The 17098-nt window shown below is 43.5% G+C and overlaps 1 protein-coding gene across 1 annotated transcript in view; it reads left to right on the top strand.

Moving 5' to 3' along the window:
• Window positions 1-7842, top strand: part of SLC17A9 (solute carrier family 17 member 9) — a gene marked incomplete at its 5' end in the record, with an annotated part of 33197 nt that extends 25355 nt beyond the window's left edge. Inside the window, 3 exons of the mRNA XM_083744503.1 lie at window positions 1620-1675; window positions 3776-3805; window positions 5092-7842. Coding sequence (XP_083600629.1) covers window positions 1620-1675; window positions 3776-3805; window positions 5092-5255 — 250 coding nt within the window. The 3' untranslated portion in view covers window positions 5256-7842. The remainder of the gene's footprint in view (window positions 1-1619; window positions 1676-3775; window positions 3806-5091) is intronic.
• Window positions 7843-17098: the final 9256 nt, after the last annotated feature.

Genomic DNA, 17098 nt, shown 5'->3' with positions numbered 1-17098 from the left:
AATAACCCAGAGATGCATTTTAAATAAAAGCACACATTCTACTCATGTAAAAACACGCTGATTCCTGGATCATCCGTGGGCTGGATTTAGAAGGAGATTGAGCCAGATTCGGCCCCCGGGCCTTAGTTTGTATACCCATGCACTTAGTGAAATTCCCGTAACAGGAATAAACACCATTGGGTTCTGTTTCACAGAGTCTTTATTATTTACAAAAGCTTTACACTGGTCATGAATAAAGAAAAATAAAGAAAGAAACGTAATCTTTTTCTCCTTTAGCCATCCAGCCAGAAACCTAATGCTGACTCATTCACCTGCTCACTTACACTGACCCAGACTTAGTTCATCACATGTCCTAATAAGGACACCTGTTGCTGGGAAAATTTTCCGTTGCCTAGCAACTTCTTCAGGACCATTTTTCAAATTTCTTTTAGAATATTCCAACATCTCCCCACTCCGCATGGGCCAACTTTGACAAGTGGATTGCTCAGTCTGCTTGTCAATCACCTGGCACCATTATGATGCGAAATAAAGTGCTGTATTTTTCGTTCCATAAGACGCACCTGACCATAAGACGCACCTAGTTTTTAGAGGAGGAAAACGGGGGGGGGGGGGGGGAATATTCTGAATGAAACAGTACATGTATGATTTTTGTGGTTCATTCTGTGGCCACAGACATGTGATTGGACAGAGAGTTTGGGGTAGCCCAATGCAAAAATCCTGAGAATCCATGTGGATCCGTGCTTTGTAACCACCATTGCGACCCCACAAAACAGTGGATGCGTGCTTTTTTTGGTGCAGGCTGTAGCCATGGACATGCTATGTGATCTGGTGGTGAATGTGGGGTGACCCAGTGCAAAAGTCCTGAGGATCCATGGGCTTTTACCTCCCCCCTCCCAGGCAGCCTCCTTTATCGCTAGCCTCCCTTATCTCCCTCCCCGATCACTTGCCGATCAGCTGTTTCAACACTCTCTTCCTTCTTGTTTGCCTTAGTGTCTTTTCCTTAGCTAGAGCAGTTTTTTGCTCCTCCTTTTCTTCTAATTTCTCTCCCCATTGCTTTAGTCTTCCTGTCTCCTCTCCTTGCAAGTTTGCTGTCTTTACCTCCCCCCCTCCCCCAGCAGCCTCCTTTACCAGCAGCTTTATCTCCCTCCCAATCGCTTGCTGATCAGCAGCTTTGTTTCAACACCCACTTCCCTCTTTCTAAAAATAAAAAAAGCATGATCTGCTTTTTGCCCCATGGGCAATTTGGCTCCAGGGACCACGCATTCGCTCCATAAGACACACAGACATTTCCCCTTACTTTTTAGGTGGAAAAAAGTGTGTCTTATGGAGTGAAAAATACAGTAAGTAGTTTTGTCCCCCTGCCGGTACTGCCCTGCAGGGATGAGTAAAATAAAGATCTGGCCTGCCCCTCCCAAAAGGGTTCTCTACCGCTGTAATAAATAGTAGCTTGCTTTCTGAGTCATGCCACTCTCCGAAACAGGAAGTGCAGGTTTGCAACCAAAAGTGCTATAAATATGGTAGCTTCTTCTCAAATATTGCAGCTGTCTCATTCGCAGCTTCCTTCCCCCAGCCTTGGTCTCAGTTCATATTCTTTCCTCTTTTTTCCCTCCCCTGAACAGTGGCATCTCAGTCAATATACAAGACCTGGCTCCTTCGTGCGCTGGCTTGCTGTTTGGTGAGGATAAATTATATATTACAAATTTTATATTCAACAAGGAAAACAAAGTATCACATTTTAATATTATGAAGGTATCAGAGGCCAGGAAAAGTGAACCAGTTTCTGTGGTATTTACTGGCATTCCTGTATTAGATAGGGATGAATAGGAATTTCGGTATCTTCACATTTCTGCACCAGGCGGAAAATTGGTCAGCTGCAGAGCGCTCCTGTTCCATTCACAAAAAACAGCAAGGGGAGTGACACTCAGGGCTTTTAAAATTGTTTTTATTTTGAAATTTTCTTGGGTTGCCAAAAACGAAATGAAACAAAAAACAACCCAGACATTTGGCCAAATTTTTAAAATCCGCCCGAACAGAAAAATTCTGAGAAAGAGGACATGTCCTGGGAAAAGAGGGCATGTGGCAACCAGGCCTGAAAGAGAGGACATCTCCTGGAAAAAGAGGACATATGGCAGCCCAAATTTTTGCAAACATGCATTTAGATGCCAAATTGTAATCACCACCAGTTTTGTGGATCATGGAGTGGCCGTGGAGGTTCTAGCAGAGGGGAGCCAAAGTAAGTTAGGGAAGGCTTTATTAGAGAAGATGAAATATACTTGAAGTCGAGAGTGGATATCATGCCCTTTATTCAGCTCATAGTGGTGAGGAGGAATGGAAGTTCCCCCAGAATGTCTGCTTTATATACATTATTTACACAATGGGCACCACATGATTGGCTAATTCTGGGATTCCCCTGTAGGCCAATCAGGTTGCAGATTCACTTCCACTTGGAGCTGGATAGGGTGGTTCCTGTGGACCAATCAGACAGCTGCATTCTGAGTCCTATTGTTCTAGGACCAATCAGACAGCTGCATTCTGAATCCTATTGTTTTAGGACCAATCAGAATGCAGCATTCTGAATCCTATTGTTCTAGGACCAATCAGACTGCTGCATTTTGGATCTTATTCAACTCAGTACATAACAGAAGAGCTGTGTGAAAAGTGACTTGGGGGAGATGTAGCCTGAGAGATCAAGAGGGAAAGCCAGTTCAGGGCGTAGGGATGGGGGGGATGAGCTTGTACAGATCACATGTCAGCATATGAGCTGCATGAACCAATGGAAATGGGTCAGTGGGGCACAGGATTCAACCCCAGTTGGGGGGGGGACCTGTGCCCTCCCCCGTTAAGAAAACTTAAAAGATTCAGCCTTACCTACTGTTAGTATTCCAGTAATATGTAAGAAAGGACCATCCATTAATAAACCTCAGGTCTTCATTTCTTAAGTGACTTCCTGAGAACTGGGGTGTCCCAGGGCTACAGAAACTACAACTAATCCAGAATGCAGCAGCTAGACTGGTGACTGGGAGTGGCCACGTAACACCGGTCCTGAAAGACCTACATTGGCTCCCAGTACGTTTCCAAGCACAATTCAAAGTGTTGGTGCTGACCTTTAAAGCCCTAAACAGCTTCGGCCCAGCATACCTGAAGGAGCATCTCCACCCCCATCGTTCAGCCTGGACACTGAGGTCCAGCTCTGAGGGCCTTCTGGCAGTTCTCTCCCTGCGAGAAGCGAAGTTACAGGGAACCAGGCAGAGGGCCTTCTCGGTAGTGGCACCCGCCCTGTGGAACGCCCTCCCATCAGATGTCAAAGAAATAAACAATTACCTGACTTTTAGAAGACATCTGAAGGCGGCCCTGTTTAGGGAAGCTTTTAATATTTGATGAATTATTGTATTTTAATATTTTGCTGGAAGCTGCCCAGAGTGGCTGGGGAAACCTAGCCAGATGGGCGGGGTATAAATTATCATTATCATCATCATCACATCATCATCATCATCATTATTATTATTATTATTATTATTATTATTATTATTATTATTATTATTATATATTTTAAACAAATAAGCAATTCAACAACATTACAAGTTTAGCAATCAATCACTCCATCTGCAACTTCCCCTCCCTCCATGGTTCCCCCTAATAATATTTTTCAATTCAGATTTTGTATTAAAAAACCATTCTACACAACACCTAGAAAGTTGCAGGGTTCTCCAACCATGGATTAAATGCATTGTACATTTTTTTCAAAGCCATGCCTCAGTTTCATTTCTCTCCACAGGTGTGGCAAATACTGGTGGGGCCTTATTAGGTAAGTGATTGTTCAGGAATTTGCTCCATTAAGTCTTACATTAAGTCTGTCCACACGAAGGACTGTTTTGTAAAGCAGTCCCTTAGCACAAAGAACCCTGGGGATTTTGGCCCTCTGAGGATGGCCAGGGAGCCCTGACAAATAATTTATGTACAGTGGTACCTTGGTTCTCAAACTTAATCCGTTCCGGAAGTCCATTCCAAAACCAAAGCATTCCAAAACCAAGGTGCGCTTTCCCATAGAAAGTAATGCAAAATGGATTAATCTGTTCAGACTTTTAAAAACAGCAATTTAACATGAATTTTACTATCTAACGAGACCATTGATCCATAAAATGAAAGCAATAAACAATGTACTGCAGTCACACAATCAATCAATCAGTAACTGAACTGGGTTCCACACAGTCACAAAAAAAGCTACAAAAATGCAAAATTAATAGCAAAAACAGACAGACCTCAGTGTAACACTCAAAACGGAAATGTGGCACTCAAAACGGTGCACGTTTGGCTTCCGGAAAAAGTTCACAAACCGGAACACTTACTTCTGGGTTTACAGTGTTTGAGTTCCAAGTTGTTTGAGTACCAAGGGCATTTGAGAACCAAGGTACAACTGTAATTGAATTGAAGGGAGCCCCAGACTCTTTAGTTAGCTCCTTAGCTACTGGAGGGGTGGGGTAAGGGGTTTGGGTCATTACTTAGCCAAAATATCAGTGGAGCTGGATGTGGAGCTTGTGGAATTCATGAAGGGCCCTGTCTACCTGTTTTCCCCCTGCAAAAAATAAATAAATCAAGGACTGAACAATTCTTAAAACCTTTGTGTGGGATGAGAGGGAGCAAACCGTGACCGCCAACCTAAGTGTAAAGATAGTCAATGTGTTTGCAGCGCATTTTTTTACTGTATTTTTATTTATCGAGATTTCCATACCACTCGATTCGCAAAAACCTTCCAAGCAGTTTGCATGAAACAGCATATTAATTAAAAAATGCCGATAAAAATCAACATTAAAAACAGATTAAAATGTAAATATAAATCACATCGGCGGTTTTCAAACAAATCTACGTAATAACGTTATATATGAAAATGGCAAGGTTTGTAGAAGTGACTGTTCTGCAGGTCAAAGCAGTTGACTGGGTTCAGGAGATCTTTCAAGTAAACTGGTGTAATCAAATCAATAGGGGTTTTGGTTTTGGTTTGGTTTTTTACCCCATGAGCAAAAAAACCCAAGCGGCTAATTGTATGGATTTTTTAAAAAATTGCCAATCTGTTCCCTTTCTTTCTGCACGTAGGTGTTGTTTGTGTGTACCTAGCCGGACATCTGATCGAAATCACTGGTTCATGGGTATCTGTTTTCAATCTCGTGGCAGCAGTAAACGCCTTTGGACTTTGCACTTTCCTCATCTTTGGGAAAGCCCACAGAGTGGACACAGACTCTGCTTTTGTAGAGCTGTAGGGACCAAGATTTAGACAGAATGCAGAATTTAAACAGGACACCGAGATAGTTTTTATGAATGAAGAAATGGATGAAGAATGAATGAAGAAATTGACAAATGGATATCCAGTGGCTTACTGATATTTTCAGTTCCATCGATGTGCACCCACAAAAGTCCACTGCAACAGAGTTGTGGCTACTTAACGTTGTCCCAGGAAGAGCAGAGTCAAGGCCTAATCTGCCCGTTAAAAAGAGAAATTGTTTTCTGCAGCCTTAACATTGGTCTTCCGGGTCGCAGCTGAAGTGTTTGTGAAACCTGCAGTTTTTCTGTACCATTTTGATTCTCTGTTCCAGAGACCCTCGTTGGTGGGTCTCCTATCAAAAATGACGCAACGCGGTTGTGAGTTTTCTCAGCCGGTAGACTTCCAGATAATGACTTTGTGTGAGAGCGTGTACGTGAGCAATAATGGGTTAGTTGTTTTTCTTTCTTCTCAGTTCTTAGATGACATCCTGACAGTTTTCTCCAGGGAAGAGTTCCTGTTGTTGGGAGGGAGGGATATATTTCCTGCACACACCAGTATTATTATTTTTTTTAATCTCTAAGGAAAATGTGAATTTAGGCCTCTCTCCACTGCCAGCAGGTAGGCTTGCCACTCAGTCAGCATTTTAACTGGTTTGACTGGTAAAACCATGTCCTCTCAGAAAACCAGGACTGGGCTCTGAAAAGTCAGTAAACTCTGGATTCTGCCAGACTCTGCCCATAAACCTGCCAGATTCCATGTGGGCTCTGGCTCCTCCCACTGGTCCTGTTAATGTATTTTTTGTCTAGGTCAGGGTTTCCCAAACTTGGGTCTTTGGGCTACAGTTCCCATCAACCCTAGCTAGCAGGACCCGTGGTCAAGGATGATGGGAACTGTAGTCCAAAAACTGCTAGAGACCAAGTTTGGGAAACCCTGGTCTAGGTTGAAGTGCTCTGGCGGAATTGGCTAGTACCTGTAATGTCACTAGAGATAGGCAACAATTCCCCCCCTTCATTCCAGAACCATTCCATTTTGATTATTGTATGTTTGTGTGTGTGTGTGTGTGTGTGTGTGTGTGTATTTGTATTTTAATAGGATGTAGGGATTTTGGTTCATTGTAGGTTGTGTGCTGTGTTACATAAGCAAAGAAACGAGGACATAGAGCTTGCTAGAGGTTCGTGCAAAGGAGACAATGTAGTTTGTTTTATATATAATGTACAGTGAGGCCATATAGATTTCCTGCTAGCTCTCACTTTCTTCCAAGGGCTGTGGGGCAGTAGCCTCAGGAATTTGAAAGAGGAATGTGGATCCATAGAGTGTCTTATGAGAGTCCCTTTAACCAGAGGAGCATGAAAGCTCTGAGCCTTCAGCATAAAATAGTGTACTGGGCTTCTTGGGAGAGAGCTGTTTGACTCTTCTTCCCCATTCCAGATCAAGGTTCAGATGGAAACTGTGTCGGGTTAAGTCAAGGGGAAAGCACCTTCTGTAAAATCCTTAGTTCTCTACCTTTTCTCTCTACAAGATTGCCTGTTTATATATTTCATCGGTGTTTACGTGAACTGAGAATGTTGAAAGAACTGAATGTTAGTCCTTAACTCACCCTTTTGTGCCTTACGTCTGCAATTGCTGGAAGGAGCAAAAATCTGATCGTCCTGGAGGTCAGGCTCAGGGATGGCTTCGGCCCATGTTTCTGACACCAGCAGTGGGAAGAATTCTGCAGACAGCGCTCCGGTGGAAAAACTTAATATGGCGGTGCCCTTCTGCAGCCTGGGTGGCATTTGCTCAGAGTGAACCCACTGAAATAACTAAACATGACTAAGCTAGGCCCATTAATTTTATTAGGCCTTCTTTGAGTAAAACTTGGTGGAATACTACCCTGTGAGTCTGATCCCAGGCCTCTTTGAATGTTCCAGGAACTAGCAGACAAGCGAAGTTTGAATTTCTCAGAGATCTCTGTGGAGCTGTTAAATACCAAAGTTAATGTTATGGTTAATGCACAGCTGTGTGTCTTAGTTCCGCTCATTTCTTAGTAACATCTGGTGCAGCTGTGTGGAGCCTTTGGTCCTTGAGATGTTGATTAACTACAAGTCCCAGAGGTGTCAGGAGTTGTAGTTCAGCAACATCTAGTACATCTTACTGTGTCCTGAAGCCCTGATGTCCCATGTCTTCTCCTATTCCCCATCACTAGCAGACAGCGATGTGGTGAAATTCAGCATGTCCATGCATCAGGACTTGTGGCTAGGTTGTACTATAGACAGAGAGGGTGAGAAGCAGCTGTTTGTTCCTTGCAATGTCCTGTGTATTTTCACATTGCAATACTTGAAAGGGTCCCCCTGCCCGTTACACTCAATGGCAGCTACCAGTTGTGTTCAAATGACCTCATTTGTTTTCCTTTTGTAAATGTAGCATTTATTTACGTGGGTGCGATCTATGCAGGTGTTTCATACGGTCTGCGCCTTTCGAGAGAGAGATCCTTTGGCCCCTGGTCCATGGGTGGTTTTTGAAAGAGAACCACCACCAGGCCTGGGTTGTTGTTAGTTTTTTTGGCTGAATCTCATCAGCCCAAAATAAAGGAGACAAAACCAGGCCATCCATCGTCGTCTTTAAATGAGCAAGGTCTGTGTCGCTCTGCCAATAATAAAGCAGGAATTCGATTAAGCAGAATTTGAATCGCCTACGAAATCTGGACGCCCTTAATGAGCCGCTTTTGTTTCTTTGATACTTCATTATAACTGTGCCTCAGGAATGCAGGATCTTTTTCAGGGCTGCATAACCCTGCTAAGCAGCCTCCCGGGGCCACTTGGCAGTGATGGGCGGGGCCAGAAGCAAAAAGTGGGAGTAGCAGTGAATGCACAATTTACCTTGGCTGGCTTCTTTCCAGACTTGCACACCTCCCTCTGTCCTCCACTCAGGAAGGAAGAGTTACAGATAGGTAGCCGTGTTGGTCTGCCATAGTCAAAACAAAAAAAAAATCCTTCCAGTAGCACCTTAAAGACCAACTAAGTTAGTTCTTGGTATGAGCTTTCGTGTGCATGCACACTTCTTCTTCAGAAGAAGAAGTGTACATGCACTTCTTCATCTGAAGAAGTGTGCATGCACACGAAAGCTCATACCAAGAACTAACTTAGTTGGTCTTTAAGGTGCTACTGGAAGGAATTTTTTTTGTCAGGAAGAGTCACTGTCAGAGCTCTGCCCATCACACAGTAAACCGTAATTCCAAGGAGTGAGAGATCAGACAAATTATACCCTTCAGGACTGATTGCCGCTACACGTACTTTGGGGGAATGTTCTTAAGAACAAGGACAACTGTGTTGTAAGTTGAACTGGCATGGCACCGCATCTATCGCAGGGTTGAGGTAGCTGTGTTGAGGATGATGGACTACAAATCCCATCTTTGGACATTGGTCATGCTGCCTGGGTCTGATGGGATCAGTATCTGGAGGGCTTAAGGTTCCTCATCCCTCATCTGTACTTTTGAATAAAAGTAGACACAGAAACATGCCTTTCTCAAGCGGTGTGCTGCGGTGCCTCCTCGTGAGTAAATTTACCTGTGTGCAAAGCGCAGCAGAAGGATGGTTTGAAGGATTGGGAAACTGCTGGAATAGCTGCAATGCAAACCTTCCCTTTGTTGGTTTTAAACGGCCATTGCTTCCCCTCCCAAAGCTTCGTGTGGTGCTGATTGTTTTCATTTGGAGATCTCTCTCCCGAGAAAGTTGCAATGTCCAGGGTTCCCTGTGGAAATGGAATTATTAAAGCAGTTTTAAGTGTGTGGATATGCAAATGTGCCTCACATTGAAAATCTTTTGTACAACTCTCACTGCAATTAAATGGGAGTTCTGCCTCCTAATTGGCTCTGTGTCTGCTACTGTATTTTGGCTTCAATCTCTCTCTGTGTGTGGGATATGAAGCCTATTTTCCCTCTTCTAATTTTTGGGGCTTTGAATGCCATTCTTTTCTTCATTTCTACTGTACTTGTAACAACACAGATATCTCTATGATGCACACATTACTTTGCAGGGGGATTACTTTTCCATGCATTTCAGAGAAACAGCTACATGCGGAGTCCAACAGAGGGAGCTGCAAGAACTGGGATCTGGGTCAACCCAAGTCTAGATTTCAAGACTCCTGTTGAGTTCCCTTCTGAAAGGCTGTAAAAAGCAGGAACACCACAGAGTTCAGAGTCAAACTGGCTGCTTAAGGCCAAGTCTGCATTGCAGATGATCTCCATTAAATTTACATGACTTGAGCTGATAATTGCTTAGAACAGCCTTTGCTAGCTGGATTACTTTTATACGTTTTGGACTATTATTCCCATCAGCCCCAGCAAGCCCAACCTGCCTGGGGCTGATGGGAGTTGTAGTTGAAAAATTCTGGAGGGAACCAGATTGGCATAGGACACTGTGACCAAACATCTCATAGTTCCTTCTTTGCTCCTGTTTCCCTCTGTTGTAAGAATTTTAAGGTCTTGTATATATAAAATAGATGTTCATAAATGTATCAAGCAAACACATACAAATATGTAAACCATATGTCTGAAAGCCACCGAAAAGTCCTGAAACCATTTTCTCTCTCCCAAAATGACCTCAAATATTTCTCTGCAAGGTGGAAGGAAATGGGAAATCTCCCCATTGTCTCTGTTCCTTAAGGGGCACATTTAAGGTGTGAATAGGGCGAACCTGTGACCTGGATTCAGGAATTAAGTAGTTATAATAACAAAAGAGTGGCCAAAACCCAGATAATGCAATCAGGTAAATGGCCGACAGGAGATAAACAACACAATCAGGATTCTGTTTTAGACCGCCCCCTGTGATGTATGTACAGTGGTACCTCGGGTTAATTACTTAATTCGTTCCAGAGGTCCGTTCTTAACCTGAAACTGTTCTTAACCTGAAGCACCACTTTAGCTAATGGGGCCTCCTGCTGCCGCCGCGCTGCCGGAACATGATTTCTGTTCTTATCCTGAAGCAAAGTTCTTAACCTGAAGCACTATTTCTGGGTTAGCGGAGTGTGTAACCTGAAGCGTATGTAACCTGAAGCGTATGTAACCCGAGGTACCACGGTATGCTGTACAGTGGTTCCTCGGGTTACAGACACTTCAGGTTACAGACTCCGCTAACCCAGAAATAGTACCTTGGGTTAAGAACTCTGCTTCAGGATGAGAACAGCAGTTTCAGGTTTAGAACGGACCTCCAGAACGAATTAAGTTCTTAACCCGAGGTACCACTGTATTGGAGGAGGTGGTCCTGTGCTACACCCCTTCTATGATGTATGTATGATGTTTCTGGAGGTGGTCTGGAGTTTGAGGGTAGGCAACTTCAAAGTCTATATAAGGGCGGGCACACCTTTGTTCTGGGTCCCTTCCCCCCTCCTGTGTGTTTTGGGGGGGAGTACCCTGTTACAACTGCTTTAATAAAGATCAGGCTTACTAGCTGCTTTGCTTCTCAATATTCTCTGGCTGGTCACTTATTTTCTCCTACCGATAGAGAACCTACAAAAGGACACTATATGGGCTCTTGGGTACCCCATAAGGGAAAAGGAGCAGGTGTTTTTTTTCTCCTAACACCCCCCCTGTGGAGTAACAACAGTCTCATTTTCTATGGGCTTAGAGTTGTCGTTTAGTCTTGCACCATTAGGAGATCGGGGTGGTGTGCCACAGCACTATTAATAATTGGACAAACAGCGCATTATATTTCAAGCTAAATGCTAAAGCTTTGCAACTTATTGTGTACATTTTGCAGTAGGGTTGAGCACATCTGCAGTGGCTTCCTATGCCTTCTAGTGTCAATAGGACATAAGAAATACTTGCTGGATCAGGCCAGTGGTCCATCTAGTCCCAACATCCTATTCTCACAGTGGCCAACCAGGTACCTGTGGCAAACCCTCACCACCACCAGTAGGATTCGAACACAAGAGCCCTCTCCCCTCGTGTGGCTTCCAGCAAATGGTATTCAGAAGCATCGCTGCCTCTGACCGTGGGTTTGATTGTAGAGAAGACACAAGTCTTACAGCACCTTCAAGCCTGTCAAGGGCATTTTGCCGCAAGGACGCATCTCCTAAGTCAATAAAACCGAGGAGCTCTAAAGCATTTTGCACACTCAGAAGTCATACGGAGCTTAGGAACGGTGATCACAGCACAAATTCACCAGGACTTGCACAGTCATCTCAAGATCTTGAGTAGCACATTACCGTGTTGTCGTTAAACCGTTCTCCAACAAATTGCTGTTAATTCCGGGTCTAATGGAAAAGGGGCGGGGGGGGGGAGAGGAGAGAATTAAAATCACAGGAGACGTCGGCAAGGTACATGTGTAGCAATTATCTGTGTTATGACTTTCTATACAAAGAATTATAAAGCTACCAGAAACCTGTCCTGAATCCTCATTAATGGAAAAGAGGCAGCCATTGACAGGGGACTTTGCATTGTTGCCTTTCAGGCTCATTGCAGCTGTTCACTTCCTTTCATGTTGTTTCCTCTCACCCCCCTCCACCTCCCCATCACTTCTCCTATAAAAATGTTGATTTATCACCTTTCCAGTCCATGGCTGTGATCAGAGGGAGGGGGAAGTGCCGTCAATGAAAGGATCTTCAGGTCTTTTTGAAGTCTCAGTTGTGACCCTCCTCTTGGGGCAGCCTTCCAAGCAAACAAAGCACACTTGGGGGCCAGGAGTGGCATGGTTTTTCTCAAGAACTTCCCAGCGTAGACACTTCAGGCACTGGCAGCTTGGCTCTGCCCGGTGAATGGCTGGCATACAACAGATGCTACGGCAGGGGTGGCCAACACAGTGCCCTTGAAAGGATGCTAGACTCCACCTGTCATCCTCCCTAGCTAGCACAGGCTAAAGCCCGCTTGGACTACTGCAATGCACTCTACGTGGGGCTACCTTTGAAGGTGACTCGGAAACTACAACTAATCCAGAATGCGGCAGATAGACTGGTGACTGGGGGCGGCCGCCGAGACCATATAACACCGGTCTTGAAAGACCTACATTGGCTCCCAGTACGTTTCCGAGCACAATTCAAAGTGTTGGTGCTGACCTTTAAAGCCCTAAACGGCCTCGGTCCAGTATACCTGAAGGAGCGTCTCCACCCCCATCGTTCAGCCCGGACTGAGGTCCAGCTCTGAGGGCCTTCTGGCAGTTCCCTCTCTGCGAGAAGCAAAGTTACAGGGAACCAGGCAGAGGGCCTTCTCAGTAGTGGCACCCGCCCTGTGGAACGCCCTTCCAGCAGATGTCAAAGCGATAAACAACTACCTGACATTCAGAAGCCATCTTAAGGCAGCCCTGTTCAGGGAAGTTTTTAACGTGTGATATTTTACTGTATTTTTGGTTTCTATGGAAGCCGCCCAGAGTGGCTGGGGAGGCCCAGCCAGATGGGCAGGGTATAAATAATAAATTATTATTATTATTATTATTATTATTATTATTATTATTATTGGTTATGTAGTCTATAGTGTTGGTGCTGACCTTTAAAGCCCTAAACAGCCTCAGTCCTGTATACCTGAAGGAGCGTCTCCGCCCCCATCATTCTGCCTGGACACTGAGGTCTAGCGCCAAGGGCCTTCTGGCGGTTCCCTCGCTGTGAGAAGTGAGGTTACAGGGAACCAAGTACAGGGTCTTCTCAGGTGTGGCACCTGCCCTGTGGAATGTCCTCCCATCAGATGTCTGAAGGCAACCCTGTACAGGGAAGTTTTTAATGTTTGATGCTTTGTTGTGTTTTTATTACGGCAGAAGCCTCACAGAGTGGCTGGGGCAATCCAGTCAGATGGGCAGGATATTGCTGCTATTATTATTATTATTATTATTATTATTATTATTATTACCCACTGGAACCTCTTGTAAGCCGCTGCCCACGCAAGTTTTCTGAAGAAAGTGAGGGATGTTGGAAATCGTTTTACACAGAGTCAGACTCATCTCACTCAACATCATTTATACTGAGCAATTGAAAAGGATGTTTAAAACAATGTTTGTTAAAAAAACAAAAATCCACAGAAACTTTTCTTTTGGGAATTACAGGGACAGAACTACCGAAACTGTAGAGAAACTTATTCATGTATGCTACTGCAGCAGCAAGAATGCTACTCGCCCGAAAATGGAAAGAAGCAGAAGTCCCATCAAAGGAGGAATGGATACAAAAACTTATGGAATATGCAGGAATAGCAAAACTTACCAGAAGAAAAAGAAATCAAGATAACAATCTTTTTTTTAATAAAAGAATGGAAATTGTTTATTGAATCATTACAGATAACCAGCAAACACATAAGAACATTGGCAGGATTATTGTAATAACCTGCAGTTTCATAACAGTATATATTTAAAGAAGATAAATAAATGAGAAAATTAAATGAATTTGGATATGCAGAAGATATTAAAAAAATTAAGGAACCGCAAAAAGAGGGGGAAGGAAGCCAAGTTTTGAATGTTAAAATGATTGTAAAATTAGTGAAATGTATAAATTTGAAAAGCATAAATATATTTTTAAAAAGTTTTTTACACTGTGTGGCAGTGGCTCTCCAGAGCTTCAGATGTGGATATTCTCTACCTCTTGCCACGGAAAGCTGCCTTTCAGAAGAAGTGAAGCTGCTGAAGAAAACATATAGTATTCTGCTAGAATGGGAATTGCTTTTGAATTATGGTGCTGGAGGAGACTCTTGAGAGTCCCATGGACTGCAAGAAGATCAAACCTCTCCGTTCTGAAGGAAATCAGCCCTGAGTGCTCACTGGAAGGACAGATCGTGAAGCTGAGGCTCCAATACTTTGGCCAGCTCATGAGAAGAGAAGACTCCCTGGAAAAGACCCTGATGTTGGGAAAGATTGAGGGCACAAGGAGAAGGGGACGACAGAAGACGAGATGGACAGTGTTCTCGAAGCTACAAACACGAGTCTGACCAAACTGCAGGAGGCAGTGGAAGACAGGAGTGCCTGGCGTGCTCTGGTCCATGGGGTCACGAAGAGTCGGACACGACTAAACGACTAAACAACAACAACAAGAATGGGAAACAAAAGATAAGGAGGTCAAATCAGTCATGATCAAATGGGCACAAGATATAGGACATAATATACAATTTGAGGCCTGGGAAAAATTGTGGAAGGTAGATCTGAAATTTAGAGATTGTTCTCTTTAGAAAGAAAACTATATGAAAATGATGTACAGATGGTATATCACACCACTACAAATAGCAAAAATGTACAAAACCTGGTCAAACATATGTTGGAAATGTAAAGAAAAAGAAGGTACTTTATATCATATGTGGTGGGAATGTAGAGAAGTTTTTAAAAAATTGGGAAATGATATATGACGAATTGAAAAAAATGTTTAAAATGACATTTGTAAAAAAACCAGAAGCATTTTTGTTAGGGACTGTAGGACAAGACCTGCCAAGAAAAATAAAGAACTTATTTATGTATGTTACAATAGCGGCAAGAGTCTTGTTTGCACAAGGATGGAAGAATGAGGAAATTCCAACGAAAGAACAGTGGCAAGAAAAACTAATGAGCTATGCGGAATTGGCTAAATTGACATACAAACTGCGTTTTAAGGACAACTGTGACTTCAAGGAAGAATGGGAACTTTTTACAAATTACCTAAAATTCCAACCCCCTGCCAAGCAGGAAACCCCATCAGAGCACTCCTGACATATGGTTGTCAAGCCTCTGCTTAAAGACCTCCAAAGAAGGAGACTCCACCACACTCCTTGGCAGCAAATTCCACTGTCGAGCAGCTCTTACTGTCAGGAAGTTCTTCCTAATGTTTAGGTGGAATCTTTTTTCTTGTAGTTTGGAACCATTGCTCCGTGTCCGCTTCTCTGGAGCAGCAGAAAACAACCTTTCTCCCTCCTCTATGTGACATCCTTTTATATATTTGAACATGGCTATCATATCACCCCTTAACCTCCTCTTCTCCAAGCTAAACAGCCCAGCTCCCTTAGCCGTTCCTCATAAGGCATCATTTCTAGGCCTTTGACCATTTTGGTTGCCCTCCTCTGGACATGTTCCAGTTTGTCAGTGTCCTTCTTGAACTGTGGTGCCCAGAACTGGACACAGTACTCCAGGTGAGGTCTGACCAGAGCAGAGTACAGTGGCACTATTACTTCCCTTGATCTAGATGCTATACTCTTATTGATGCAGGCTTGCAGTGTCAGGCTTGTTGACACTGGCTGGCAGTAACTTTCCAGGTTTCAAACAGAAGGCAGTATTTCAAACAGTATTACCTGGAGGTGCACCTGGAGCAGACACTAACATGAGCAGGGATGAGGACCCCCTCGCCTGTCGCTTCTGCTCTCTCGTAGATCCAAGTCTGGTTTCCAATGTCTGGTTTGGCCTTTAGATTACTGTGCACGCTGTATCCTGTGGCACAGAAGGGCATTTACAGCAGAATCTGCTATAAATATTTCACTAAAGAATGACCCACACCAACAAAGAAATTAGATTGTTTCCACGCATAAGATTAAGGTTTTTTTTTAATAAAAACAACGACAACCAACCAGTCAGACACATTAGATTAACTGCAAATCATTTTGCACCGCACAATTGCTTCTCTTCATAGCCCATTTAATAACAGTGAAATGTTCCAATTGAAAGCTACCTTTAATACCAGATTTACCAAGCCAGCCCTCTCCTGCCCCCTCTCAATAATACCCAGGCACAGACAACTCAAGGCAGTGAAAATACATTTAAGGATCAGAAGAGATGATAAGGCTATGGGAAACCAAGACGGACATTAGCTACTTACACTATAAGTCTTGCAGGCAGTGGATTGATTGCTTTTCTGCACTCTCGATATGCATTTTTGTATTTTTTGATTAAGGTGCAAGTTTGGTTTTAAAAGAGATAACTGTCTTGCAGGTTTATCTTTTGTTTATCAGGCTTACTGATGTCTTCAGATCGAACCTTTGTATATGTGCCTTCGTTACATATCTTTAGGTTCCAAGCAAATACAATCCTCTTCTTCCAGGCTAATTCGAGAATCTACGGCCTTTTAAACTATGTGTGTGTTATTATTTTTGTTTGTTACTATGTTGTGTATTTTTGTGTTTGTATACAGTGGTACCTTGGTTTGGGATGCGAGTGGCGCTGTGGTCTAAACCATTGAGCCTAGGGCTTGCTGATCAGAAGGTTGGCAGTTCGAATCCCCGCAATGGGGTGAGATTCCGTTGCTCGGTCCCTGCTCCTGCCCACCTAGCAGTTCGAAAGCACTTCAAAGTGCAAGTAGATAAATAGGTACTGCTCCAGCGGGAAGATAAATGGCGCTTCCATGTGCTGCTCTGGTTTCGCCAGAAGCGGCTTAGTCATGCTGGCCACATGGCCCAGAAGCTGTCTGTGGACAAACACCAGCTCCCTCGGCCTATAGAGCGAGATGAGCACTGCAACCCCAGAGTCGTCCGCGACTGGACCTAACAGTCAGGGGGTACCTTTACCTTGGTTTACGAACTTAATCCGTTCCGGGAGTCTGTTCTTAAGCCAAAGTGTTATTAAACCAAGGCGTGCTTTCCCATAGCACCAGGGGACTCAGTTTACAAATGGATCACACTCAATAGGAAGTGAAACATGTTCTTATTCCAAGGCAAAGTTTGCAAACCAAAACACGTACTTCTGGATTTGCAGCGTTCTTAATCCAAGTTGTTCATAAACTAAGCTGTTCTTAAACCAAGGTACCACTGTACTGCAAACTACCCTCTGATCCTTGGATGAAAGGTGGTATAGAAATCTAATTAATAAAATCATAATCATAATCATAATCAAAATAATTGGGGAATTGACTATTCTTTCTGTCTTTTTTTCACTTCTTTTTTAAAAATTATCTTTATCTTTGTATCCCACCTTTCCTTCAAGATAACAGATCTAATCCACA

This window comes from Podarcis gaigeae (genome assembly GCF_964106915.1).
Source record: "Podarcis gaigeae genome assembly, chromosome: 6".
In the NCBI taxonomy this organism is placed as follows: domain Eukaryota; kingdom Metazoa; phylum Chordata; class Lepidosauria; order Squamata; family Lacertidae; genus Podarcis; species Podarcis gaigeae.
This window is presented reverse-complemented; position numbering and strand designations above follow the sequence as displayed.